Source organism: Mustela nivalis, assembly GCF_964662115.1.
Source record: "Mustela nivalis genome assembly, chromosome: 12".
Taxonomy (NCBI): domain Eukaryota; kingdom Metazoa; phylum Chordata; class Mammalia; order Carnivora; family Mustelidae; genus Mustela; species Mustela nivalis.
Window position 1 is genome coordinate 68,516,895 of NC_139031.1, and position 26,729 is coordinate 68,543,623.

Genomic DNA, 26,729 nt, shown 5'->3' on the forward strand with positions numbered 1-26,729 from the left:
GTGGTGTAATTGAGTTTTCCTAGGATGTTTAGTAAATTTTCAGTATTTTAAGGGAAAACCTAAGAAAACATTTTGGAAAAGCCTGGGTAAGAAAGAATGCACGAAAATGCACTGTATTACATTCTACTATTTCTGTTAAAATTATAGTTTTTCATAGTAATTATTCAACAAAAATAACATGTACATACTCATATAAATGAAGTTAAAGATAAGAGTAACTGATTTGAAAGTTATTAAGCCAGAAAAGTTTTTTATTTAACTAAAAACAATAAACAGAAGACCTTTATAGGCTAAAAGTATACATTTAGGTGGACCTCCAATTAAAAAAATTGTGTAGTAGGTTATAGCAAAACCTTATTTCCAAGTTTCTGGAAAATACATTTTATACATTCAAATAGCCAATATAAATCAGAGATGATTTAGAATTAGATGTACATCATCAAATTACTCATTTTAAATAAATTACTCATTCCTTAAACAAGATTACAAGTTATAGACCAGAACTTTAAATTTTATTTTTATTTTAGGTAAAAACAAAAGTTTACAGATATTTGATATAAAGTGTTTACAGACAGAAAGCATCTCTTATGTGACACTAGGAAAATTTTCAGTATAAACTACATCATATCTGAAGATAAATCCATGAGTTCTAATTTTTAAAAACCTGTAAGTTGATTTGCAACTTTAGGATATTAGATACATGGCATGTAAATCATTATTCTTGAATCCCATATGTTCATTCACAAAAGGCTTCTAAACAAAGGAGTCGGAATTTTGTTCACAGTTTATAAACTTTGCACAAATTTTGTTATGATAACCTGTTACCTACAGAGGAAGTTATCCATAAACAAAAACAATCTGGTATTTAGTAATTTTACACAATCCATTATAAAACTTCCTGGTCTAAGGCTGTAACCAACTGGGATTTCATATGAACCATAACCAGAGAGAGTGAACAATGATAAAATTAACAGTATCAGAGAAAGCAGATAACATAGAGTTAACACTCAGTGTATTTAATTAAAGTTTCTTTCTTCCTGCCTCATACAAGTGATCTAGTAATCTCAATCATAGAATTTCGAATCCATCTATGGTTGTTGTCAAATTCAGTAATTAAAAATGCAACCCAGTTTAGAAAGGACATTTTTCTCTTAATTTTAAAGATATTTATGGCTTACTATTTTTAAAACAAATTATTTACCCAAATAAATTTTTACCATCACTTGCTGGTTCCTGACTATTTATTGACAATTATTTCTAAATTACATAAATGTGTTAGTCACCAGCAAGTAAATCTTGTTTTAAAAATCATTGATGAGCATAACAATTTTTAAAATGTAAGGTTCTCATTTGTATCTCTAGTTTAAAGTCTAATTAGTGATTTGTACTGATCCAATATTTTATATAAATATAAAATCTAACCATTTGTTTTCTTCAGTCTCTATGATGTTATAGATATCTTTACAAATTTTGTTCAGAAACTGAATTTTAGAAGATACACTCCTAAACACAAAATCTATTTTATGAATTTTCTTAAGCATAAGGAAACACAAATACCCACTTTTATCATTCAAGAACAAATTACTATAATGCATTGCAAAATATTTGCTAATGAAAATACAACAATTTTTATTTACCTAACCTGTTACTTCTCACTGTAGTATATAATAAATTTTATAAGGGCAAAATTTTGATTTACTCTGACATTAGCAACATGGTTTAATTCAAAAAGTCAAAAGATTTATAGAGGTAATATTTCCAACTCAAACAGTATTTTGCTGGATTTCAATTTTTCCATAGAGCTCTGAAATAAATACATGTTTTTAAACTTTGCTTTAAGATGTGTAAAGGGGTTTCAAGTATTCTACAGATACAGACTTTAGAGAACACTGAATTCTTAAGAAAAAAAGGAGCTTTTTGTTGTTGTTGTTTTACTCCATTGTAGGATCTTGAAGACTTTTTTTAGTCCAAAATCATTTTCACCTGCAATAATTGTGTTCAGGTTTTCTTAGCAGGTGAAGTATACATTCTTACAAGGTTTCAAGTTTCAGAATTCCAACAATGCATTTAAACTGAGTACCCACTGAATCACATTCTCTCCTCTTTGTTGTGTGTGTGTATGTGTGCCTATTATCTTCCAATTCTAATATTTATATTAGATCTTAGTCTTTTTAGCTCCCCAGAAATACCTTAGTGAACCCTCAGCAATTGCTAACCACTGAATAATTGTGAGCCGGCGAGCCCCTTCAAGTAGATCGTTAACCACAGAGTGCCTGACAATTTCCAAATCCTATCCTCTGTCCAAAAGGAAAAGATAGGGCTTTGTGAGGCCGAAAGGAAGCGAAGGAAAACAAAACAAATGTAGCTCATGCTGAAAGTGAAAAAAGTGCTTGGACAGATTAGTATTTTCTTTTCTGCAAGGCGCCCTGCCAGACTTTTTTTTTTTTTAATAGAGAAGAGTTATTTTTTTGTCTGATTTTTCAGTTTCTTGGAAAGTGTTGGTATTTACCATCCCCACCGGCCCCTCATAATTATGGTTGGTTGTTTTGTGTTTTTTCCATCCGTCCACATCACAGACTGCTGATCACTCCCCCACCCCCACCCCCTGCCTCACTGTCAAAACCCCCAACTCTGGGCGACCCTGGGTTTGGAAACTCCGCGGACTCCCGACGACACATCCCACTCTTCCTCTCACGCCTCCTATTTTAGTTGCAAGATCCCTCAGTCCAGTTGCAGTCAAAGCCGGAAATTTTCATTTAACTACACCCCCCCCCCCCTCGCCCCCTACTCGGAGCCGAGAGCTGGGGAGCTGAGAGCCTCAGAGCACAGCCGGGTCTCGGCCGCCTCCCCTCTCTCCGGAAGGCTTTAATTTGCACACTTGCTTGCCACTGCGCAGCGAGCCCCTAACCCCCGCAGCCGCCGCCGGGTGGGTCTCCGGCAGAGTCGGCCTCCGGGGCCCCCGCCCTCACCCCCGCTGCTTCCCCGGCTCGGCCCCGAGCCCCAGTCGGAGCCCCGCAGCCCCCGTCCGCCCCCAGCGAGCGGCGCGGGCGGCGCCCTCCGCCTTCCCTCCGCCCTCCGCCGCTGTGCCCACCCCTTCGCTGGAGAAGAGTGCTGGTAACTCCTTCCTCCGAGCTGGTTACCTGCTTTGCGCCGGGGTGGACACGTGCGAAGTTCCAACAGACACTCGCAGCCCCCTCGGGAGGCCCGAAGCTGCCGGGCCCCTCAGGTAAGGGCTGCGCGTTCGGGTGGGTGGGCTGCGGGGTGGGGTGGGGGACCCCGGGGGAGATTTGGGAGCCTGGCGGGGGTCGGAAGCGAGAGTGTGGGTGGGGGTGACTGTGGTGTGTGTGTGTGTGGGGGGGGGTGTATGTCTTCCGAATCGGCTTTAGTTAACCCCTTACGAGCCGAGGCAGGCTAGTTACGGGCACCAGTTTTGGGGAGTTAGAGGAGTCTCCCCTAATCTGGCAAGAGGACATCCCACAGCAGGGACACCCCCAATACTAAGAGCCTGTGCCCGCTCCCAAGTAGCCATGCGCACAAACACCCACACACTCGTGAAGCTTCCTAAAGAGGAATATAAACTCTACTCGGACACTCATACAATAATCACACTTTAAAATGCACTGCCTCTGGGGACTCCATGCGGGACTTTGTGTTAACGTGCCCCACATTTATTTCCCCACTAAAGCTCACTCTTCAGCTCGCGGAGGTGTGGGTGTGGCCTCCACCTACTCCACCAAGAGATAAATGTTAACGCAGGCTTCTTGCTGCCACCCCCTGCGGGGGTGTTATGCACACTTAGGAGGGCAGAGGCGGCCCGCGCACAGGCTTGAAGCCCCACAAGGACGCACGTTTGCTTTAGCTTCCCATTTTACTTTTATAATTTAAAATATCCCAGTTAAAACGCACACCCTGCGGTGAGCAGCTCCGGGCCCCGCAGCGCGCCCCGCAGTGTGCACGTGGGGCGCATCTGCGTGTGCGCACACGCGGGAGTCGTGGTCCCAGTGCGGCCTCTTGTCGCTGCGCTGGTGGCGACCCTTGCGGTGCTTGGCAGGCTTCGGGAGAGGCACATGAAGGATTTCATTGAGTGTGAAGACAGAGAGCAGAGACAGAAAGCAGAAGGAGGCGGCTGCAGCCTTTGTAGTCGCGGAGGAATGCGGAAATGTTGAAGCACTATGTCAAACTTTTTTGAAATGGGGTCAAGTCACATTCAGCCAGCGTGGGAAAGCAACAACAACAACAAAAAAAAGTGGAGGAGAGGGGGGAAAAAGGCACTGTTGCTCCCGTTTCTCTACTCCGGAGCCGACCGTCCGGGGAACGAGGGGGGAGAGCCAGGGCGGGCGGTGCGGGGCCGGGCCGGGGCCTCGGGCGCAGCTCCCTGCGGGGGTGGGACGTCCGCGACGCTGCTTTAGCTGCTGAGCCTCGGGTTGGACTGGGGCGGGAGGGGGATGCGGGAGGGGCGGGCTGCGCAGGCGGCGGCGGCTCCTCGGCTACCTGTGTGGCCCTAGGCCTGGCTCAGACCCTCGTGCAGGCTCGGGGGGGCTCGGTCCTTGGCTCCCCCAGGATTTGCCTTCACCTTTTAAGGAGAGCTTTGAATGGAGTGTGTGTGAGGGTCTCTGCGCTCGCTGCGGTCCCTTCTGCCAGCACACCGTGGGGATCGCGCCATTTGTTTCTTTAATTCCTGGCAGCCGGCGAGCCGGCCAGCGGTTGCGGGGCAGGTAATTCCGAGGTGTCCCGGGGATTCCAGGCACGCGGCCGGCGTGGCGAATGTCCGACTGAGGCCGCGGCGGCCTTGGGTTGGACGCTCGCTAGGTCCTGGATTTCAACTGTATGGTGAAGGGAAGCGTGCCCCTACCCTACCTCCCCACCCCCGCACTTTGTTGTGCGGCGGGCTCCGGGGCGGGGGTGGGAGGGGTTGGCGCGTTTGGCTTTTGATGAGACCAGGCCTTAAGCCGAAAGAGGAATGGAGCCACCACCTCTGCTATTTAAGATCCAGAAGATCTGGAGAAGATCCAGGGAGTGGGAAAAGGTTCGCGAGTGCTGGCCCCGAGGGCGCAGTCCCCTCTTTCTCACCCCCGAGGCTTGGCATTTACTCCTCCCATTCCCAGACTTTTTAAGACGAGGGTGAGTTTTGATGAGGTTGAAATTAGTTGAGAATTTCTGGGCGAGACGGTTATGCTACCTTCCTCCCGAAGTTATTCTTTAAGGAGATGATAAGGTAGAGTGCGACGATACCCCTTTCTCCCACCCTTATGGTCTCGTGGGCGACTCCCACACCCCCTCCACCCCCCCCCCCCCCGCTCCAGGGCCCCACCGTTCCTCCTCTCCCGAGTAGCGGGAGCCCCAGCCCTCCCGACCTCATGGGTTTCCACCAGGGAGGTCCTCCGAGTCGAAGGAAGAATTCCGTTTCCAATTCAGACTTCTTTACCCCCAAAAGACCATTTGTGTGTGCAAGTCGTTTTTTAATGTCTCCTCGTAGAAAAACTGAAAGTAGAAAGAAAGGAAGCAATTTCCTAGCAGATGTCTGACCACCCCTTCTCGCACACTCCCAGCATCGGGTTACAGGGTCCTGGGAGCCCCCACCCACATTCTGCAGCCCCACACGGGTGGACCCACAGTCCCTCCACGGCCGCTTGTGCACAATACCTGAAAGCCCCAGGGCACCCCGGGAGCCCCTCTCCCTGCACGTCCAGGCCCGGGGAGGAGGGGTGGGTAGCAGTGCAACACAATGATGTAGGGATAAATATTAAGCCGTGACATTGACGTGCCCGGCACCTCCCCTCCCCCGCGCTCCCGGCACACTCTGGGCTGCTCGGCACGCCCCCTCCCGTTCCACTGCGTCCCGCGCCGAGCGCTCATCCCCGAGGGGCCCCTGCAACCTCTCCGCGCTAAGACGGCTCCAGCTCTGCAGGGAAAGAAAAGTAACTTCGCTTTTCTCGGAGGAACCAGGAAGGATTAAGCAGCCTGGGAGAGGGCAGGAGCGCGCCGAGGGTAGCGTTGGGGTCTTTATGAAGTAGGAGGAGGGGAGTCTGCGGGAACCCGGAGGAAGGCGCCTGGGATGTCTGATTGCACTTTTTCTTGTCCTCCCGTCTCTTTTTTTAGGTGGAAGGATTGTGGACTGAGACGCGCTCGGGCAGAGACTATGTAATCGCTTCGGTGTCTGTGCAGAGGACTGCGCTTCAGGGAGGGCAGAGGAGGGATCGGCTCGCTCCTTGGCGACTCGGCAGGCGGAGTTTCGCGGCGGCACCGGCGTTGCGCCCGCCCGCGGGGAGGTCGCTCCATCCAGCCCCAGCGGCCGCGAGAACCCGAGCGCCTGAACGCGGTAGTCAGCGGGGGCAAGGGAAAGCGAGACCGAGCTCCGGGGCGTGAGGGAGCGGGCCGGGGAGTCCGGGAAGAGGCGAGCGGCGGTCGCGAGCGAGCCAAGCGCGCCCCCCGCCCGTGCCAGCGGTGCCGCGCCGGGCGGCGTCTGGGCGGCATGGAGAAGGACGGCCTGAGCCGCGCGGACCAGCAGTACGAGTGCGTGGCGGAGATCGGGGAGGGCGCCTATGGGAAGGTGTTCAAGGCCCGGGACCTGAAGAACGGAGGCCGTTTCGTGGCGCTGAAGCGCGTGCGGGTGCAGACGGGCGAGGAGGGCATGCCGCTCTCTACCATCCGCGAGGTGGCGGTGCTGAGGCACCTGGAGACCTTCGAGCACCCCAACGTGGTCAGGTGAGCGGGGGAGCGGCGCCCGCGCCGTCGGAGGCCGAGCGTGCGGGGGAAGGGCCGGGGACCCTTGAGGTCGGAGGGCGGCTGGGGAGGTACGGCCTGTTGCCCTTACAGAGTGAGCGTAAGTTTGGTCGACCCAGCCGCAAGCCAGAGCCGGCGACCTTCCCACGCAGCGAGCAGAAAGACGAGTCAGGAAATGGGACCTGCGCAGGCTTCCCCGCGGCGGTGCCAAGTGCTCTGTTTTCTCCCTGCTGTCCCTGAAAAGGGGGTCCAGGAAGTTGGGTGCCTTTTAGGAAACGAGCCAACCTGAGACGTGCCCTGCCAGCCCCCGCATATTTTCCCTGGCCTTTGGGGAATTTTTGAGAGCCTGAGAATAAGAGAAGTGGCAGGGTGCGGTGAAAATCAGTAGGATGAGAACTTTCCTCATGGAGCCGAGTATAAATAAAGGTTTTTTTGTTTTGTTTTGTTTTGTTTTTTTTAAATAGCAACTTAAGAATATTATTGCCAGTCACGTCTAGTTTTTCTTATTGAAGTTATATAGTGATAAATAAGTGTCAAGCAAGGGCGCCTGAACATTTTCTTCCACAAATATTGCTTGTTTGTGTGTATTACTAAATGTCTCTAGTCTAGCATGGTTCTCACACTACTTCTTAGAATTAGTGATGTGTGAATCTAAGATGTGGAATCTTCAGAGGGTCAGAGGGTAAACGTTCTGCTTTTGCGTCTTCTGGAGGAGATGTGGAAAGTGGATGGAGAGACAGCATTTCTTAAAGCCTCTCCTGTGTTGTAACCAGTAATTAAACTGAAGTGTGTGTGACTAGGATAATGGTGTTTTCTTAGTGATCCTGGAATTTCCCCATTGTGTGGTTGAGATTGTGTGGTGTGTCATGCTTTTCTTTTTTTGAACAGATACGCTTAGTTTTAAGCAGAAAAGGAATGCATAGAAGGGTCTACAAATTTGGGTGTGATTTTTTACCTATCTCAGCCCTTAGGAAAGTGTTTGAAAAAGGAAGTCTTGGGGTGTTCTTCCTGTCCTCTCATCTATCTGGGGATTCTTTTTAACAAATACATGCCTACTGTGTGTGCTGTAGATGAAATTATGTAAATAAGCACAGCTAAATATTTTTGTAAAAAGTCAAACAATTTAAGATTAGTCATCAAAGTCAAGAGACCTGAGACTGACCTTTGAAATACCAAGACCTACAGAGACTCAGAGAGCCCAAGTGTCTACCAATCTTCCTGGGAGGTTTTGACTTGTCTCCCCTTAACCTATGTGATTTGTGTGGTGCTTTGTTACCAACACAGTTAGACTAAGGCTAGAAGGCTGCAAAGAATCATAAATACATAAATAAGGTAGTAAATGGCTATGAAAATAGGACCCCCATTATAAACTTCTGCTTGAGCCAGTAAAAAAGAAGGGGTGAAGGATAATGAGGCCAGGAGAATGAGTGTTTTAAGGAAGATGGAGTCATATGTAACAGCAGTAGATTACCTTTTGTGTGTGTTTTCTTCGTTATAAACCAAGAGAAACTGTTCCTGTGAGTCTTTGTGATATTGGAGGAGAAAAGGGAGTATACATTTTGTCCCCTGTAACTTAGTTATCTTCCTGGAGGAATCACCTAGGTACTTCCCAAAAGATAAATTCTACCCCTGTAATTTTAGGATCCAAGTTTTTGTTCTCTTGTCTGTTGCCTGTGCAGTGTGTCCAGTTAAGGACCCTTACTTGTAAATAGATAAAATACTATCCTTCCAACCTAGAGGTGTTATAGAAGCACCCCTATGTAATGCTGTCTCCTACAAAGCACTGCTCCTGTAACAGGATGGTTTTTTCCATTGTGTTGGTAGATTTGGGCTAAACCATTCTTATTCTCTTGATTTATCCTCTTGAAATTGATTTGTGTTTAAAGATTTCTAACTGACCCATGACTTGGATTCTGTACTGAGAAATTTCAGGAGACAATACTTAATAAATTCAAGATGAAATTATCTAAAGGTTTTTAAAAACCTTATTTTGACAGATTAAGTGCTGATGATGACGCCTACCTCTTAGGAGTTGCGAGGAAGAGCTGAGATAGTGTAGATGAGAGCACTGTGTAAATTTAAAAATGCTTTTAATGTCCAAGTATTATTTGTTTTCGTACTAATTAGTGGGGCCCTCATCTCGATCCAAGTTCCCAGTAAAGCATCTATTCCCCTTACCTTTTCAGTGTAACAAATCATACTCAAACCCAGACCCTACAGGCTCTGAAACCAAGAAACTACTTGGATATAATGGTCAGAAAAGACCATCAGTCATGTCATGAAATTCAGTGACTTGATGATGTCATCTTCACGAGCTACATATCTCTGTTCCATTTTGTTTCCTTCCTTTTCTCTTCCACCTCTGCATTGGGGCAATCATTGGTCCCCATGACTTGCCTAACTAGATGAGGAACTCAAGATTTTGCAGGTTGCTAATATTTATTGAGGTAGGGTCAAAAATCAAGGACAGAAGACAATACTTCTTTTCTTTCCAGGGGAGAGTTGTCAAAGTTGGACCACCCTCCCCATACCTGGCTTATTGGTGCCCCACAGGACCAGTAGACAGTGCTATGGCTGGTTCTTTAAAGACTTCTTAAAAGGACAGATGTCTTTGTAAGTGCCTTCAAGTCTTAAGTAATTGGTCATAATTATAGGCCCTTCCCACAGGTAGTTAAGCCTGTAAGCTTGAAGGAACATGATAAACATACTAGATTTTTCAAAAGTTGAGATTTGATTTTGATGGATTTGCCAGAAAGGCTGACTTGTTACTGCTGTACTGCCTTTATGCACAGGGGTAATGACTTGAAATTCTTGTTTCCCTGTGCTTGATGTATCCCAGGCCTGGGCTTGATCAGCCAGTCAATGTCTAGGATGTAAATTTACTCTTATTTTATTGTCAGTAATCCCAAATCCTAGAGCCTTTGCCAGAATTCTGTGTGAACCTGTGTTAGAGCTTCTGCACTCCACAAAAGACTCCTCTGTTTTACCTTCTGAACTCAATTTGTATATGGGTAGATAAAATAATATGTTCTATCAGCAGTCTCTTGATTCACCAAATATGTAATGATGGCTTGTTGTGTACCAGACACTGCTAGAATCTGGGGATTCATCAGTGAACAGGTCAGAAAAAGTCTCCATACTTTTAGAACTTACTTCGTAGTTTGTCGTTCTTTTTCCTCTTTTGAAATTCACTTCTCTTTATTTCCAAGCACTTGTTGTGCCATATTTAGCCTCACTAGTTGTGTAGAGCAACTAATACTTACAATAATTTGGTTACCAGGAATTTAGTGATTGAGTAACTAATATAACCAAAACACTAATCAGAATCAAATGCTTTTTAAAGCATTAGGAAGAGACATAGAGATAGATGTCTACAAGACATTATTGACATGTAACTAATAGATATGAACATTTGGGCTCCATGTATCTAAGAGGGATTGAGGAAGGACCTACTGGTTACCAGGAGGTTAGGTGCTGGGAATGATACTTGGGTAAATCATGCCTACTTCCCTCAAATAATTCCCCCCTTGTTTGAAGGAGTAAGATGATCCCCAAACCCTGATTCGTGAAATAATATTGTGTCATTACAAAGATCCTGGTAAGCGCCACCAGCATTGTCCCCAGGGATTAAATTTATTAGCGTAATTCAGATCAAGTCCTGGTTCAGAAATTGAAACTAATGGCTTTTATCAGTGGATAAACTTAGGATATCTGAATATGTTAAATTATTATTGTTGGCATATTTAATATGGCTTTAAGAAAACACGTCAGAAAAATCCATGCACCTCAGTGATAAGTATTCAAGGAGAGTTTTCCAATTTTCTCTTTTTAAAGAGCTCAGTAACTTACAGTATAAAAGGAAAATAATAATGTGATTTTCTCTAGGGAAACCAAATTATTAACAGGGTAGAAGAAACATGGCATACTATTTGGTGCAGCATAAAGCTGAATTCTCAGGTGGGTTAGTTCATGGGAATCCTGAATCAAAGTATTACTTTGTGGGTGAATAATAATGTCTGTTAAGGGCTTGTTTTAGTGAAAGCAGGAAAAACAGGGGTTTAATTTGCTTTTTTTTAAGTCTCAGTATGTTAGAAGTATGTTTGCCCCTTCATTCTTTAAGAGTCCCTTGAAAAGTTTCCAATTTATCAAGGTTCTTTAAGAAATAAACATTTTCACAATTACGTTCTGCCCATTCCTTGTTCCTGCTGAAGAACTTGGTAATGTTGAATTGTTGGCTTTGCACTTGTATCCTTTTTACATAACTGTTAACACCTTGGAATTATTAGAATTTCTCTATTAAGGAGGAAAATGGCTTATAGAAGGAAATTTGTATAAATTTGAATATCTCTTGGTATATTTCTCCTATATTTAAGATATGAACAAGTGAATATCTGAAAACAGACTCCCTGTTAAAAGTAAATTACCTGTTGTTTTTTTAATGCCTCACTATCAGTGATTCCTTAGGAATGTTCTTTCAGATTGAAACCTCTAATACTTAAATTGTGTCATTGTAAACTCATGGACATTATTAGAGTTGGAAGGACTTTGGAAATCTTTCAGCCCTTTTATGTTTTAGGTAAAGAAATAAGGTCAGAGGTCAAGAAGCTTGTCCATCGTGCAGTTTATAAGTTGGTGACTTGTTCTAAGATCTGAGTACCAATTTTTTTTAAAAAAATTCTTTTTGTTTGTTTGATGGAAGAAACTAAAAGAGTGAGTACATTTCTAGTTTGGAAAAAATGAGCTATATGTAGACAAAGGTGCTGGTTTGCCAGGAATAAATGACATATCAATTCAGGAAATTCCTGAATTCTGCAGTATGCAGAATAAAAGTATGATGATTATCCATTAAATTCTGCCTTTAAAGAATTTAAGTAATAACTATGATCATATAAACAGCTGTAGTTAAAAAATAACACAGATTAAAAATACACAAGTAATAATAGTGAATTAATTTTAGACAAAACAGTAGGAAAGATCAAAATGCTTGTCTGATGAATGAACTGTTACATAATGTGGGCTCTGGTATCTTCTACCCATATAATGAAACAAACATCAGAATACTTGAAAATTAGGCAGCATAACAACCTCTTCATACAGAAGCAAATACAGTGCTAATGCTTCCTGAAGAACTATCCTCACTGTTGCTCTATTTGTAGGAAGGTTCAGATGAGCTTGTCTTCCTCGGAAGGATATTGTGAGCTTCTTGGTGTAATAGAACATGGCAGACACGAAATCTGGGTGCAGGAGGTTTGGTGACAGGACAGGGTGGTGTGCTTAGTGTTGGTCTTTGTCCAAGGGCCAAGAAGCACCATTGAAAGTGGCTACTGGAAGTGATTGGTAACAAGCATGCCTACATGAAGGTCACCTTCATGAATTCATCATGTTTGTGTGATGAATTGTGGATTCCAAGCCTGCTGGGGCAGGTAAGGCAGCAATCAGTTTTGTAAGAGACACTGAGCAGTTGTTTTGAATATCACCAGCTTGCTGCCACACTTGATTTCGTTTCACCATCTGCACAGGCAGCTCTCTGCCGAGAGGTGAAGTCAGAACCTTAAGGCACGTGGCAGAATCCATGTGAGTGTGCATCAGTGGCCTGGAGGTCCATGTGGAGTAGGGTTATTACTAAACATTTTAGTAATTTCCTACCCTTGACCAACTGTTGGCTTTGTCATTTAAGTAGCTCTTTTAATTTCTTAGTACTTATTATCTGGCCTTCCTAAAGGACTTTAATGCCGTAGAATTAGAATCACAGTTATGGATTTCTGAATTGGAAGGGATCTTCAATAGAGCCTAGTCTAAACTCCCTTTGGTCTTTGTAGGAATTGTTTTGTAAATATGTAAAACAATTGTCTTATTTTTCAACTCTTTTATTCCACCATTGCATGCATTGTTGATAGAAAGTGACGATGGCCAAGGTTCAGATGTAGGTTTAGAGCCAATGTTAGCAGGACAGGATGTTAGTGGTCATTACGTATCAGAAAACACACTCTTAGGACATAAAAATTATTTTCAGTTTAAGGATTGTATGTTTCTGACTTGAGTCCAGGATTATATCTCTTATATCTATAAGTAACAACAGCATCTATAACTGTTAGTTCCCAGTGTATATTTTCTGAATGAATGAGGTCGAATAAATTAAATTATGAACCCCTGAGATGAGAACTTTTCATCCTTTTAGAGCTGCGTACAGTGTTAGCAGGTACCTCCAGGTAAACATGGGGAAATTCCTGGAGATTAACTGCAATGCATCTGCACACCAAGACTATTTAGTAAGAACTTTCAAATACTTATATCCATTTTTAAATGAGACAGATACCCATTTTTTGGTCTTCACTGCTAGCATTGGTTTTGGAAGGTCTTCCTCTGCGTTTGCTCCGGGTAGCCTACAGGTACGCAGACGACTTCTTTTATCCTGACTTTGTTCCTTGCAAATCCACCTCTGGGACTTCAGCTGGGGCTGATTTCAGAATGTGCGCTCTGTGCCCTCCCCTGTACTGCTGTTTCTACCTGTTGAAATGCTACCCATGCTTCAGAGCCAAGCCCTAATGCCACCTTCTTTGTGTGTGGTCTGCTCCTGAATACCTACATTTGAATAAAATTTCTGATTCTTTTGAACCCTGAAGTCTTTGGACCTCCTTTGTGACACTCCGTATATGTCTGCCCCTTTATATTATTATGTCGGTTATGTAAGATATACTGTTAATCTTCTCCCAATCACCCTCTACCTTTTCACACCCTAGTTGTGTAAGCTCCTTAAGACAGAGAGTATCTTGTGGTCATGTCCACTTGCATCGTTTATCCAGTGGAAATAAAATGAATAAATGAACAAATGAACAAAATAATGGAAAAGAGGTTCATTTATTAAGGAGGGGACCAAATGGATTATTTATTTCACATGAAGGTTAATACTAAGGAGTGTCAAATAAAAAGGGAAAAGGGATCTGTTTGTAGGATTATACTTACTTGGTTTCATGGGAATAATAAAAAAAATACTGAAAAAAAGAGAACATTTCATTTTTGTTTTACTCCAACCTGTATAGCTTAGATTGAAGTGAGTTTCAAAATTTAAGTAATTCCCATCATTAACTGTACAGTCTTGGACTTGATTTCTATACTGTAGTAAAGACATGAACATTAGGAAATGTACACACATTTAGTAAAAGATGAAAATGTTTGGAACATCTTTAAATATAAGAGTGGAAGATATTCTGAATACATTTTAATCAATTGCTTGAATTATTTTGTTTTTTTCCCCTACTAATCTTAATATTGTTGGCTTTCTTTACTGGAAAAACTGAGGAGGAGCAAAATTAAGCAAGACCTTCCTGATAGTTTCTAAAAGAATATCAAGACTCGGAATTCTGTTAAAACAGTCTTCTACTCCATTTCATAATTTGTGTACAGAGAATTTGGATTCCACCTTGACAAACTGGTAGGTTTAGTTAAGTAGTCTTCCAGCCAAACTAATTCCAGTTCCTCAAGACACATGTGGGTGTGGTGTGTGTGTGTGTGTGTGTGTGCGTGTGTGTGTGCGTGCGCGCACGTGCATATCCAGAACAGTTGAATGCAAGATCTCTGAAAGAAGGAATGGTATTTTCTTGTTGCATTCCCTGTATGCCAAGCATTTAGTGTGGTGACTGGCATCTTGTATCCCAGAATAAATATTTGTCAATGAATGAATGAATGAATATGTACTGTCTAGGAATTCAGATTTTACTTTTTTAGTCAGAATTGGATAATATGTCTGAAAGCATATGTGAGATTCATAGCATTAAACAAGTAATTATTGGTTATCTGTCATTCAGCATTTTATTCAATATGATCGACCTACATCTTGAAATATTTACCCAAAAAGTGGTATTAGATTGGGAAGCTGTTTGAAAATGGAGTCTAGCTGAAACAAGTCGACCGTTGTTGAAGTTGTAGAAGTTCATTGTACTCTTCTCTCTTTATTTGTGTATGGTTGAAATTTTTCATCATAAGCTTCAAAAATGTTCCTAGTCAGTGAATAGTGGTTGGAATACTTTGCTTTTCTTTTTGACTTCCTTCACCTATTAGCTGAGTGACCTGGAGTAAATTCCTCATGTCTCTTCATGATGGGTTTCCCACCATAAAATCTGGAGTTGTTGCTACTCTTTTGAGCTTAGAGAGTTCTTGTGATCAAATGAAGTAGTGTATGTGAAGATCAGATGTTATGCCGATAGAAGGTGTTACTAACAAAATGAATTCCTGCCCTCAAGAAGTTTGTAATTTTGTGGAGGACACGAGCATGTACACAGATCTCTGTATGACAGATGGGGAGTATGTACTTTCATTTTTTTCATCTTACGGGTTGAAAGTATGATGAGAGCTAGTCATTTCTGAAAAGATGTACGTTGGATTTATAGTAATTTTAGTAAAATACAGTCTTTAATCTGGGTATTGGTAATTGGTATCAAGTTTACCCAGTGCTGTATCCTTTTTATTAATGGATTATTGTAGGAGGATCTGAGGACAAAGTGCTCCTGGGAACATGCTATCAGACTGGTGGCAGTTTGATGATTTCTTCTGTATTTCACTTTTCAGATTAACAAGAAGTTGAATTCTTTGTTTTTTTTTTTTTTTTTCTCTCTCTCTCACTCTTTTTTTTTTTTTTAAGGTTTTATTTATGTATTTGAGAGAGAGACAATGAGAGAGGGAGAGCATGAGAGGGGAGAGGGTCAGAGAAAGAACCAGGCTCCCCACTGAGCAGGGAGCCCAATGCAGAACTTGATTCTGGGACTACAGGACCATGACTTGAGCTGAAGGCAGTTGCTTGAACAATTGAGCCACCCAGGTGCCCTCTTTCACTCTTTTCTAAAGATTTTATTTTTAAGTAATCTGTATACCCAACATGGGGTTTGAACTTACAACCCCAGTGTCAAGAGTTGTGTACTCTTCCGTCTGACTCAGCCAGGTTCCCCTTTCCTCTCTTTAAATTTCAAATCTCAAACAAAATTATTCCTTTTTATGTCACACATTGGCTTTTTAAAAAAAAATATGTATTTATTTGAGGGTGAGGGGCGAGGAGAGAGAGAATCCCAAGAAGACTTCCTGCTGAGTGCAGATCTGTCATGGGGCTCCATTTCACAGCCCTGAGATCATGATCCAAAGCCAAGAGTGAGTCGCTTAACTGACTGAGCCACTCCTGCACCCCTAAAACTTTTTCTTTTGAAGATTGATTTATTATTTGAGAGGGAGAGAGAGCAGGGATAGGAAGAGGGACAGAGATGAAGGGAGGATCTCAAGCAGACTCCCCACTGAGCGTGGAGCCCAGCTGGAGGCTGGATCTCGCAACCCTGAGATCACAGTCTGAGCAGAAATCAGGAGTCAAACACTCAACTGACTGAGCCACCCAAGCACCCCCATTTTTAAAACTTTTTAGTGGAAATCAAGAAATTATCTGAATGGTTTCGAGCTTTTAAATAATGTCGTCTACATTCTAACTACGTAGAATCATTTAAATGTAGTTATTAAGTAGCCTTGGGTAAAAATGGGGTGTTTTCTTATTGAGCCCTGAGAAACCAAGAGATAGATTGAAGGATTGGGCTAGAGGGGGCTCCCAGTGCTAATCATGAATGAACTGTATTTAACTGTATTTAAATTATGGAAGTCCACTTACAGAACTAGGAAAGAAAGCATCCTTTCTTTGAAATAACACACCTATTACACATTAAGACACAAATGAAAAGCCTGCTAGTCATTACAAATTATTTTAAACCCATGGGATTTAATCAGTTTTAATTTAGCCAACTACTAGTACATTAGACTAGAGATTGGGGTTGTTGCTGCTATTTGGGTTTTTAGCTAAAACAGTTAGTATTGCAAAATGAAAAAAAAATTCTGTTTCAGAGGCATTACTCTCTATCCTTTAAATGTCAGCTAACTCAGAATGATGGGATTCATCTCAAGAAGAACCATATAAGAGCATGGTTGAGGCTTGCCTGGATGGCTCAGTTGGTTAAATGTCTGCCTTCAGCTCAGGTCATGATCCCAGGGTCCTGGGATTAGGAGGACCCTGCTCAATGAGGAACCTGCTGCTCCCTCTCCCTCTGCCCTTCCCCTCCCCACTTGTATTCTCACACACTGCTCGCTCTCTCGCTCTCAAATAAATAAATAGAAAAATCTAAAAAACAAACAAAAAAACCCAAAACTCTCTCTCTCTCTCTCAAATAAATAACTAGAAAAATCTGGGGGAGAATAAAAAAGCATGCTTGACACAGTGGTAATAATTCTGAATCCAAAAAAAACAGGACTTTTGAAATTAGTTTAGAGTAGCATCATTGTTTATGGAAAGGGTACTTTTCCTTAGTTGGTAAAATAAAATTGGGAGGTGAATCCATCATTAGGCACATAGAGAACGGTCTGGAGCTGTATCTTGTGATCAGACAAGACCTCATGCTTTCAAGGTGTGGCAGAAGATGAGGTAAGATGGGGTTGAGGTAGAAGCGAGAGAGTGAGGGGAAGATGTAATATGGTCATAGAACCTGGGATAGCTTAGGTAAATCCGGTCTTTTAGACTTCAGAATCTAAAACCCAGTGATCTGAAAGTAGAGTTCTGCCATATTTGGGAAGGCCTCCAGCAGTTATTTGCTCAAATCTTTCATTCCATAATAATAAAATGGAATTTTATATTCTGATGACTTTTTCTTGGGAACTTTATTTCCGCCATCTTCACATTGTCCTTGTGCTTTGCACTCAGATATTTGTGAATGTGATGTGTGACGTAACAGAACACATGCTTCCCATTAGAACATAAGCTTCATATGGGCAGAAATAATTTGTTTTGTTCACTGCTTTATTCCCAATATCTAGAACAGTGCTTGGCACATTGTTCAGTAAATGTCTGCTGAAGAACCAACTGAATGAATAGTTAAGCTATGACTAAAGATTACTCTTTTTCCAGTAATTTTATTGATAGCAAAAGTGTAAATTAGCACCAAAATTTAGCAGATACGTCATTTTTCTATTCATTCATTAGTATTGCACTTAAAACTCTTCAGCATTAGATGGTCTCTAATAATTATAGTAGTAAATTGGATTTTGACTTAGGAAGTGGGAGTTACTTAAATAATTTAATGGTTAGCAAGTAGATTGAATATTAAGATAATATTCCTTTTAAACTAATTTTTCCACTGTTTTCATTAGTTATGAGTTACAGTTTTATGTGAAATTCTGAGTTACAATTTTATATAAAAATATAATTTTACATGAAAATTTTAAGTGATACCTCAAATGGTTATATCATTTGTAGCAGAATTGATTTAGATGTTTTGGTGGAAGTTTTAAGACATGGTTTCAGATTCTCTGAGTTACAAAGCTTTATAAAAAGGGTTGTTACATGCTCTTCTGAAGAATTTGACGTAGCTGGCAAGCCTTTGTATAAGTGGCTATTGCTGTCCTCGCAAGTAGTGAAGCCCAAGTGGCCAGTCCCAACTTGAATATCCCCCAGCCCTCCTATTTGGTATTAGCATTACAAGCACCTTCCTTCTCTGCTTAAATCAGTTGATGGTGATCGTGTAAGGAATCTGACATTACTTGGTCAAGACCAGCTATAAAGAATAACAGTGATAATGACAAGAAGAAAAGGGAGAAGGATAAGGAGAAGGCTGGGGGGGAGGGCGGTGGGGCTAGGGAAGGAAGGAAAAAAAGGAAAGAAGGAAGGAAAAGGAAGAGGAGTAGAATAGAATATCTGGTATATTGCTGGGAGTTGTTACTAAAGTAGAATACTTAGGGGACTTGTTAGCAGTTTTTGTTTCAAGTAATTAAAATTTTCTGTTAATTGTTCTGGTTCTTATTGCTGTGTAATAAATTGGCCCAAAATTCAGGGGCTGGAAGCAGCCATTTTCTTACGCCCAAAGATTCAGTGGGTGGGGAATTTTGACAGAGCACAGTGAGAATGTTACATCTCTTGCTTCGTGATGTCTAAATGCTTGAAGTGGGGATAAAGAAGCAGGTAGGGGGTTTAGTCAGCTGGAGATGTCTTTACCCTCAAATCTGTTGTTTCCTATCAGACTGGGTGATGTAGAACAGGACCTGAGCCGGGACTGTAGTCCCACCTTACTGCTCATTCTGGTCTGGGCTCCCTCTCGGCATCAAGGCTTCAGAGTAGTTGGACTTAGGGATGGCTCATGGCACTGAAAGCCAGTCAGGGTCCCTAGGAACAGGCAGTGTTATTTCTGCCACATTCTGTTGGTGACAAGTGAGTTCAAAGCCTTACAGATACAAAGAAATGGGGCATATATTGTCTTTTATTGGAAAGAGTGTTAAAGAATTTCTGTCTTCCTCTTTCTCTTTTTTTTTTTTTTTTTTTCTGTCATCATGACAGTCGTACTTGGTGATTAGTACAGGAGGATTATGATTTAAAAAAAAAAAAAAAGGCAAGGCTCCTACCCCAATTATCTGTATTTCCCATACTCAAATACAGCTTCTTTTAACTCTGTTTTTGGTGCTTCTGATAGTTGGATCTGTTAATCTTGATAAAATACTATGCTCCATTTCTTGATACTTAAACTTCCATTTCTTGATATTTAAACTATTGGCTTCCTGCTCTGAAAAATGAGGATTTAGCTCATTAATACTACTCCCTGTTCATTTTCTTCACCTTTTGTTAGGGCTGTTTTTATTTCATATAATAACTTAAGATAATTTATCCTTAAATGTCAGTTTTTTGTTCGTTTTTGGCAGTAAACAATTGATTCTCCATTTAATAAGAGAAGGATATTTTATCCTCCTATCCTTTGTATTCGTTTTAACATTACAACTTTTATCATCTACTTTATTGAAGTTAAAGATTTCCATTCTGTTCTGCAACCACAACTGCGGGTCCAGTGTTTTAATTCCATGAGGTCAGAGGAGTCTTTCTTAAACATGGACATCTGGATTCCCATTTCTTACTCTGCATCACTTTTTAAAAGTTGTACCCTATTTTAGTAGACTTCTTGTTTAGACCAGGGTGTTTTTATACTGTTTTGTTTTTCCTGGAGTTTACAATTGCCTTTCTATTTTTTCATGCACTGTTCGCCTTTATCATAGCCTAAACTTTTTTTTCAAACACTTTATCATACCACCCATTTCTGTTGAATTGCCCATTTCCTGAAGTTTCTCTGAAGTTTTGGTTTATTCTGGCCTGGTTATTTACTGGGCCTGATGAACAGTTCTCTTCCTGAGACTTTTTCATTGCCCTCTGGGTTAGAGCCACTTATTCCTGCATCCTGGCCTTTCCTCTTTAATGGTTCACACCCTTGTTTTGCAAGTTTATGTTTGCAAGTAACTTCCTAAGAAATTGTGTATTGAAGATAAGCTTTCTGAATCCTCACCAATTTGAAAACATTTTTATTGTTCCTCATATTTGATTATAGTTTGACTGTTTTTAGAAGTCTAGGATGAAAAATTTTACCGTTGAACTTGAAAGCCATTGTTCTCTCTCTGATGAAGTTTGCCAATGAGAAATTATCTGCCAGTATGATTTTCTAACTAGTTTTTAGTAACTTTTCTCTCTGGGAACTACTAGATGTGTTCTCCAGAATATGTTTCTATTGTGGTGCTTTCTTAAATTAAATTTGCTGGGGGTGGGGTGCCTGGGTGGCTCAGTGGGTTAAGCCTCTGACTTCGGCTCAGGTCATGGTCTCAGGGTCCTGGGATCAAGCCCCAAATTGGGCTCTCTGCTTAGCAGGGAGCCTGCTTCCCCCTCTCTCTGTGCCTGCCTCTCTGCCTACTTGTGATCTCTCTCTCTGTCTGTCAAATATATAAATAAAATCTTAAAAAAAATAATTTGCTGGGGGGTGCCTGGGTGGCACAGTCAGTTGACCATTCAGCTCCTGGTTTTGGCTCTGGTCGGAGCCTCAGGATCATTGGATCAAAGCCTGCATTGGGCTCCACACTCAGTGGGGAGTCTCCTTGGGACTCTCTCTCCCTTTCTCTCTTCCCCTTCCACTTGTGCTCTCTGAGATGAATAAATAAATCTTCAAAAATAAAAAAATGAGGGGCACCTGGGTGGCTCAGTGGGTTAAAACCTCTGCCTTTGTCTCAGGTCATGATCCCATAGTCCTGAGATCGCCCCTGCTTTAGGCTCTCTGCTCGGCGGGGGACCTGCTCCCCCCCCTTCCTGCTTGTGATGTCTGTCAAGTAAATAAATAAAATCTTTAAAAAATAAAAAAATTAATTGATGAATTTAACTTGCTGGGCATTCTGTGAGATCTATATGCAGATTTGTTTCATTTTACTTTTAAAAATTACTTCTGTATTTATTCTGTTCTTTCTTTCTGAGGTTCTCCTGCTAGTCAGATACTTGATATTTCAGTTGGGACCTTGAAAGTCTCTTAAAGTTCAGTTTTACAGATTGGATCTCTGTGTGTGTCTTGCCTTCTTTTCCTCTATTTTCTAACTATTCTGTTTGCTTTGGTTTTGTTTTGCTCTGTATTCTAAAGAAATCTTCTCTATTATTTTCCCAACTGTCTATTGAATTTACTCTTGGCAATTATATTTTAACCTCAGAGTATCTTTTTTTTATTGTTTTGTTCTCAGCTTGCTTTTTTTTAAAAGTATTTCATTCTGGTTTCATGGGTGTAATATGTCCTTGAATAGTTCTAAATGTTTAAAAACTTCTCCACATTATCTTTGTTTTAGTAAATGTTTAGTTTTTAACTTTGTTTTCCTATTGCTGGATTGTTTCAATGCCTGGTGATGTTTGGATATCCTTCGGTTTTTAAAAAATCAAGTTTATTGAAATGGAGTTTATATACAGTAAAAGACATCCATTTTAAGAGTATATTTTTATGAGTCCTGAAAAATATATATGCCCACATAACCACCATCAAAATCAAGATCTAAAACAATTCCATTACCCTGAAAGTTCCCGCAGACCCCTTTGCAGTCTCCTCTCTCTACCTGGACCCCTGGCAACCAACCACTAAACTTCTTTCTGTCATTACAGATTATATTTGTCCTTTCTAGGGTTCTGTATACGTGGTATTAAACAGCATTGTGTTCTTTTGTATCTGGCTTTCATCACTAATTCCGAAATTCTTTCATATTTATTGTGTCAGTAGTTCATTCTTTCCCAGTATGTGGCTTTGCCACAATTTGTATATCCTTCTGCATGTTGATAGTTATTTGTGTTGCTTCCAGTTTGGGGCTATTATGGATAACGCTGCTGTAAACATTCATATACAGGTCTTTATGTTGATATGATATATGCATTCATTTCATTTGCATGAATACCTAGATGTGGTCTTCTGGCTTGTATGGCAAATGTGTTTAATTTTTAAAGAAATGGCCAAACTTTTCCAAACTGGTTGTACCAGTCTGTATTTTCACCAGTAATGTGTGAAGATTTCATTTGATTTGCATTCTGTTCAACACTTTATGTTGTCAGTCTTTTTAATTTTAACCATTCTGTATTGGGTGTGAACTGATACTACATTGTGGTTTTAATTTGCATTTACCTAATGACTGATGTTGTTGAACATCATTCCATTTGCTTATTGGTAGGTCTCTTAACTTCCTTTGGGAAATAATCTATTCAAATATTTGACCATTATTTAAAACTGGGTTATCTTACTGTATTGTGAAAGATATTTATATATTCTGGAAAAGACTTACAAATTACAAAAAGTAATTCTACCTACATGGTAGAATAAGGCTTTTAGAAAAAGACTTTGCCAGAATATATAAATATCTTTCATTTTTCAGGCGTATAGCTTGCCTTTTTTTTTTTCTTTTTTTTAATGATGTCTCTCAAACAGAAGATTTTAATTTTTTCAAAAGTCTGACTTACCATTTTTTTCTCTGATGGTTTGTCCTTCTTTTATATGCCATCTAAGAAATCTTTGCATACCCCAAAAGCACATATATTTTTTTCTATGTTTACTTCTGGAATTTTAAGTTTTTGCTTTTATGTTAAGTCTGTGATATATTCAAGTTAAATCTTTGTGTGTGGCTTGAGGTAAGAGTTCATTTTTCTCCTTGTGTAGAACCCAGCTGCCCTAGGACCATTTATTGAAAAGTCTGTGCTTTCTTCAATTTGGATTACATTGGCAACTTTGTAAAAAATCAGTTGACCATATATATTTGGGTCTATTTCTGGACTCCATTCTGTTCCATTGATTTGTGTATCTGTCTTTTTGCCACTGCCATAATGTTTTATTTACTGTAGTTTCACAGTAGGTCTTGAAATTAGGTAGTGTTAGTTTTCCAACTTTGTTCTTGTTTAAAAAATTTTTTTTTTTTGCAATTTTGCCTTTTGAAATTTTGCTAAGAATTTTTACATCTGTGTTTATGAAGGATATTCTGTAATTTTTGTCTTAGATTTTGGTTTTGTGGTAATACTGGCCTTATAAAATGGGTTGGTAAGTGTTTACAGCTCCTCTGACAGATTTTCTGTAGCATTAATATTAATTCCTTCTTATACCTTTAATAGAATTTACTGGGAAGTTATCTGGGCTTAGTATTTCATTATGGGAAGGTTTTAACTACAATTTCTATTTCCTTAATGAACATCAGGTCATGAAGGTAGAATTACTTTTTGTAATTTGTATTTTTCAAGGTATGTGTGTGTTTCATGGGTTTTTTAGTTTATTGGTATAAATTCTTTATCCTCTTTTATCTTTAATGTCTGCAGAATCTTTTCATTCTTGATATTGGTAATTTGTATGTCCCTCCCCCCACTTTTTTTTCTTAACCATACAGGTAGAGTTTTGGCAGTTTTATTGATGATAAATCAGTTTTTGGTTTCATTAATTTCCTTTATCATTTGTCTTTTGTCCAGTTTATATTTACTTTTATTTTTATTTTCTTTTCCTATTTACTTTGGGTTTAATTTGCTCTTTTACATCCTAAAATAGAAACTTTTAGTTCATTCATTTAGTATTTTCTTCTTTTCTAATGTAACCATTTATGTTGCTTTATTTTCCTCCCATAAATTTTGGTATATTTTGGTTCCATTTTCATTCAGTTCAAAATATTTCAACTTTATTTTGGTGATTTTTCTTTGACCCATGGGTTACTTAGATTTGTGTTCTTTAATTTCCAAACACAACAGGATTTTTCAAATTCCTTTCTGTCTAAAATTCTGTTGTGATCAGAGAACAACTCTGTATGATTTTGATCCTTTTTCAATTTATTAAGACTTCTTTTGGTCTGTGTAGTTGATCTTGGTACATTTTACATTTGATTCTCTTTAAGCATCTTTCTTTTCCTCCCTCATTGTGTTCACATTTTCCTTTAGGTCTTCTAGCATATTTATAATATTTATAAAGGTTGCTTTGATTCCTTTGGTATTCCGTAATCTCGGTCTTTTCTGTGTCCATTTCTGTTTGAATTTTCTCTTGGTTATGGGCTACATTTTCCACTATGTCTGCATGTTTAATACTTTTTATTGGATGCCAAACATGAATGTTACATTGTTGACTGCTGGGTTTTGTTCTCTTCTTTTAAAGGGTTTTGGACTTTGTTCTGGTGGACAGTAAAGTTACTTGTGGTTCAGTTTGATCTTTCAACCCTTATTTGTAGTTTTTGTTTTTGTTCCTTTTAGGGGAGAGGATCTAGTGTAGGCTTTACTTTAGGGCTAGTGTAGGCTGACTACCAAGGCATTAGCCTTTTGTATTCTTTTCTTCTCTGGCTGATGGGAACAAACTGAAGATTTCTTGCCCTTTGTGAGCTCTAGGAATCATTCAGTTTACAACTTCCTAGTCATCGTTCTTTCCTCAGAAGTAGTTTTTGCCTGGTCTTGTGCTGTTTATGCAGGTTGATATACAGGAAAGGACTCAGTAGACAACCCTCGCCCTGCCATGTAGATTTCTGAAGCTCTTCTTCTGGATGGCTTTTTGTTCAGTATTTGTCTTATAAATTTTAGTCACCTTAACCTCCTTGTCGTCTTAGCTTCTTGATATCTTCCTACTCAACTCAGTGATACTATAATCCTCACTTTGGTTCCTCCTCCATGTGCCTGTGGTCTGGAAATGGCATCCGTACAGAAAGCCGCGAGGGCAGTTTAGGGCTTCCCTCATTGATTTCCCTGCTCTCAGGGATCACTGTTCTGTACTACCTAGAATCTGGTGTTTGAAAACAGTTGTTTTATATATTTTTCTAGTTTTGATGTTTGTGGCAGGTAAGTCTGAACTCTCTTGCTCTCTTACTGCCTTGTGTATCTGTTAGTGTTTTTTTGTTCTTTTTTATAAAAACTGGGTAGCTGATATGGCTGTTAAATAAGACTTTTCCTCCCTGCTAAATCTCATTTCTTTTTCTTTTTCTTTTTTAAAATTCATTTATTTGAGAGAGCGTGAGAGAGAGAGAGAGCACAAGCAGGGGGAGGAGCAGAGGGAGGAGTAGAAGCAGACTCCCAGCTGAGCAGGGAGCCTGATGTGGGGATCAGTCTGATTCCAGGACTCCGCGATCATGACCTGAGCTGAAGGCAGATGCCTAATCGACTGAGCCACCCTGGTGCCCCAAGATCTCATTTCTGAGTAGAAAATCTAGGAGGCCCACTTGGAGCAGGGATGGAGTATCTTCAATCACACTCACTTAGAGTAGGGGTGAGTGAATGGCTTTACTTTTGAATGAATAGGAAAACTGGCTGTCAGGATGAAGAAGAGCCTCCAAATACCATAATAAGAACAGTTTTATCCCAGTGTCCTTGGTATTGGGATGACAGTGGGGATGCTGACCAGTGCAGTTACCTGTTAACAGACCTTCCTTCAATTGACTCCCCTGCTTGGGCTGCCTCTCTCTCTCTCTCTTTGTCCATCACATCTGCTGGCTCAGTCCTGCTCCTGCTTCCTCCACAGTGCCCTTATAGCTTGTTCTAGGGCACTGGCCTTCCCTTCAGTAGAAATATTCGAGCCCCTGATACTCACTGACTTACAAAAGTTACCTCTGTATACAGATATATATACACACACAATGCATATATAATATATAAATAATATATATGTTATATACAATATATAATATGTATATGTTAAAATGCACAAAAATGATTTTGAAATGAAAAAAAAAAAAAAAGCCTGTAATTAAAAGGTATTTTCTTAATATGGTTCCTGAATTACATATTCACCAATCTAAGGACCAGTGTCTTATTGGTGACTTTCTCAATCAGCTTGCTTCTGTTTATTTTCAGTCATCCAGAAAATCTACTAAACTCTCAATTTTTTGATGGCATCTTTCTTTACGTAATGGGTTTTTCTTTTTCTTTAGCAGTATATTGAGAAAGACTGGAGGCAAGTATTTGCAATGGGTCTGCCATTTTTGTTGTTGTTGTTCTTAGAGAGGGAGTGGGCAGGGGCAGAGGGAGAGAGTGAATCTTAATCAGGCTCCAATGACCAGCATGAGGCCCTAGGCAGGCCTTCATCCCCTAACCCTGAGATCATGACCTGAGCCAAAATCAAGAGTTGGACACTTAGAAGATTGACCCACCCAGGTGCCCTTGCAGCTGCCATTTTGAAGTGGAAGTCCCATCCAATCTATTTCTTCAAATAAAACATTAAATAACTAAAATGTCATTATTTCTTGCAGTTCATTTTGTTTTCCTGAGTGGGAGCAGCAGGCTATCGCCAAAGGTAGTGGCCTGAAAATTGCTTATAACCTATAGGAAGTTTTATTTATGTAGCAGTCTTCACATTCGGATAGATCAGTAGTAGTGTGACTCAAGGAATAGCCCATACATTTCACCAGGAGCAAAAAACATAGAACATATGCTCTGGAGACATATGGAAATCATGTGAGATGGATTTTCCCCTGATTTTTGTGGCATGCCTTAATTTTGCTGACATTCTGGAAAAGAGCTGTGTATGTAGAGAGAACATTGTCACTGTCTTCCAGTTGCCTGTTGCACCTGGTGATCTACAATCGTGGTCGTTCTTGGTTTTCATACTATCATTTCTAGGTTTTCATGTAGCATCCCAACAGCTGGTGCAAACCCGTAACATGCAGTATACTAATTTGACATCACAGTGGGAATGTTAGCCAATTGATTTTTCTTCAGAGAAACC

At 40.7% G+C, this 26,729-nt stretch overlaps 1 protein-coding gene and 1 long non-coding RNA gene across 9 annotated transcripts in view; one reads left to right on the forward strand and one right to left on the reverse strand.

Moving 5' to 3' along the window:
• LOC309845126 overlaps nt 1-5,856 on the reverse strand; it is a 64,513-nt gene extending 58,657 nt beyond the window's left edge. Inside the window, exon 1 of one of the 5 annotated variants that reach the window (XR_014301039.1) lies at nt 5,644-5,856. This is a non-coding gene — a long non-coding RNA (uncharacterized lncRNA). Of the gene's footprint in view, nt 1-3,140; nt 3,301-5,643 lie in introns of those variants that run through there. The other 4 variants (XR_014301040.1, XR_014301041.1, XR_014301043.1 and 1 more) reach the window with 4 other exon arrangements.
• CDK6 (cyclin dependent kinase 6) overlaps nt 2,618-26,729 on the forward strand; it is a 244,070-nt gene continuing 219,958 nt past the window's right edge. Inside the window, exons 1-2 of one of the 4 annotated variants that reach the window (XM_082692623.1) lie at nt 2,618-3,226; nt 6,100-6,705. In XM_082692623.1, coding sequence (XP_082548749.1) covers nt 6,473-6,705 — 233 coding nt within the window. In that variant the 5' untranslated portion in view covers nt 2,618-3,226; nt 6,100-6,472. Of the gene's footprint in view, nt 3,227-4,621; nt 4,716-5,815; nt 5,989-6,099; nt 6,706-26,729 lie in introns of those variants that run through there. The other 3 variants (XM_082692625.1, XM_082692622.1, XM_082692624.1) reach the window with 3 other exon arrangements.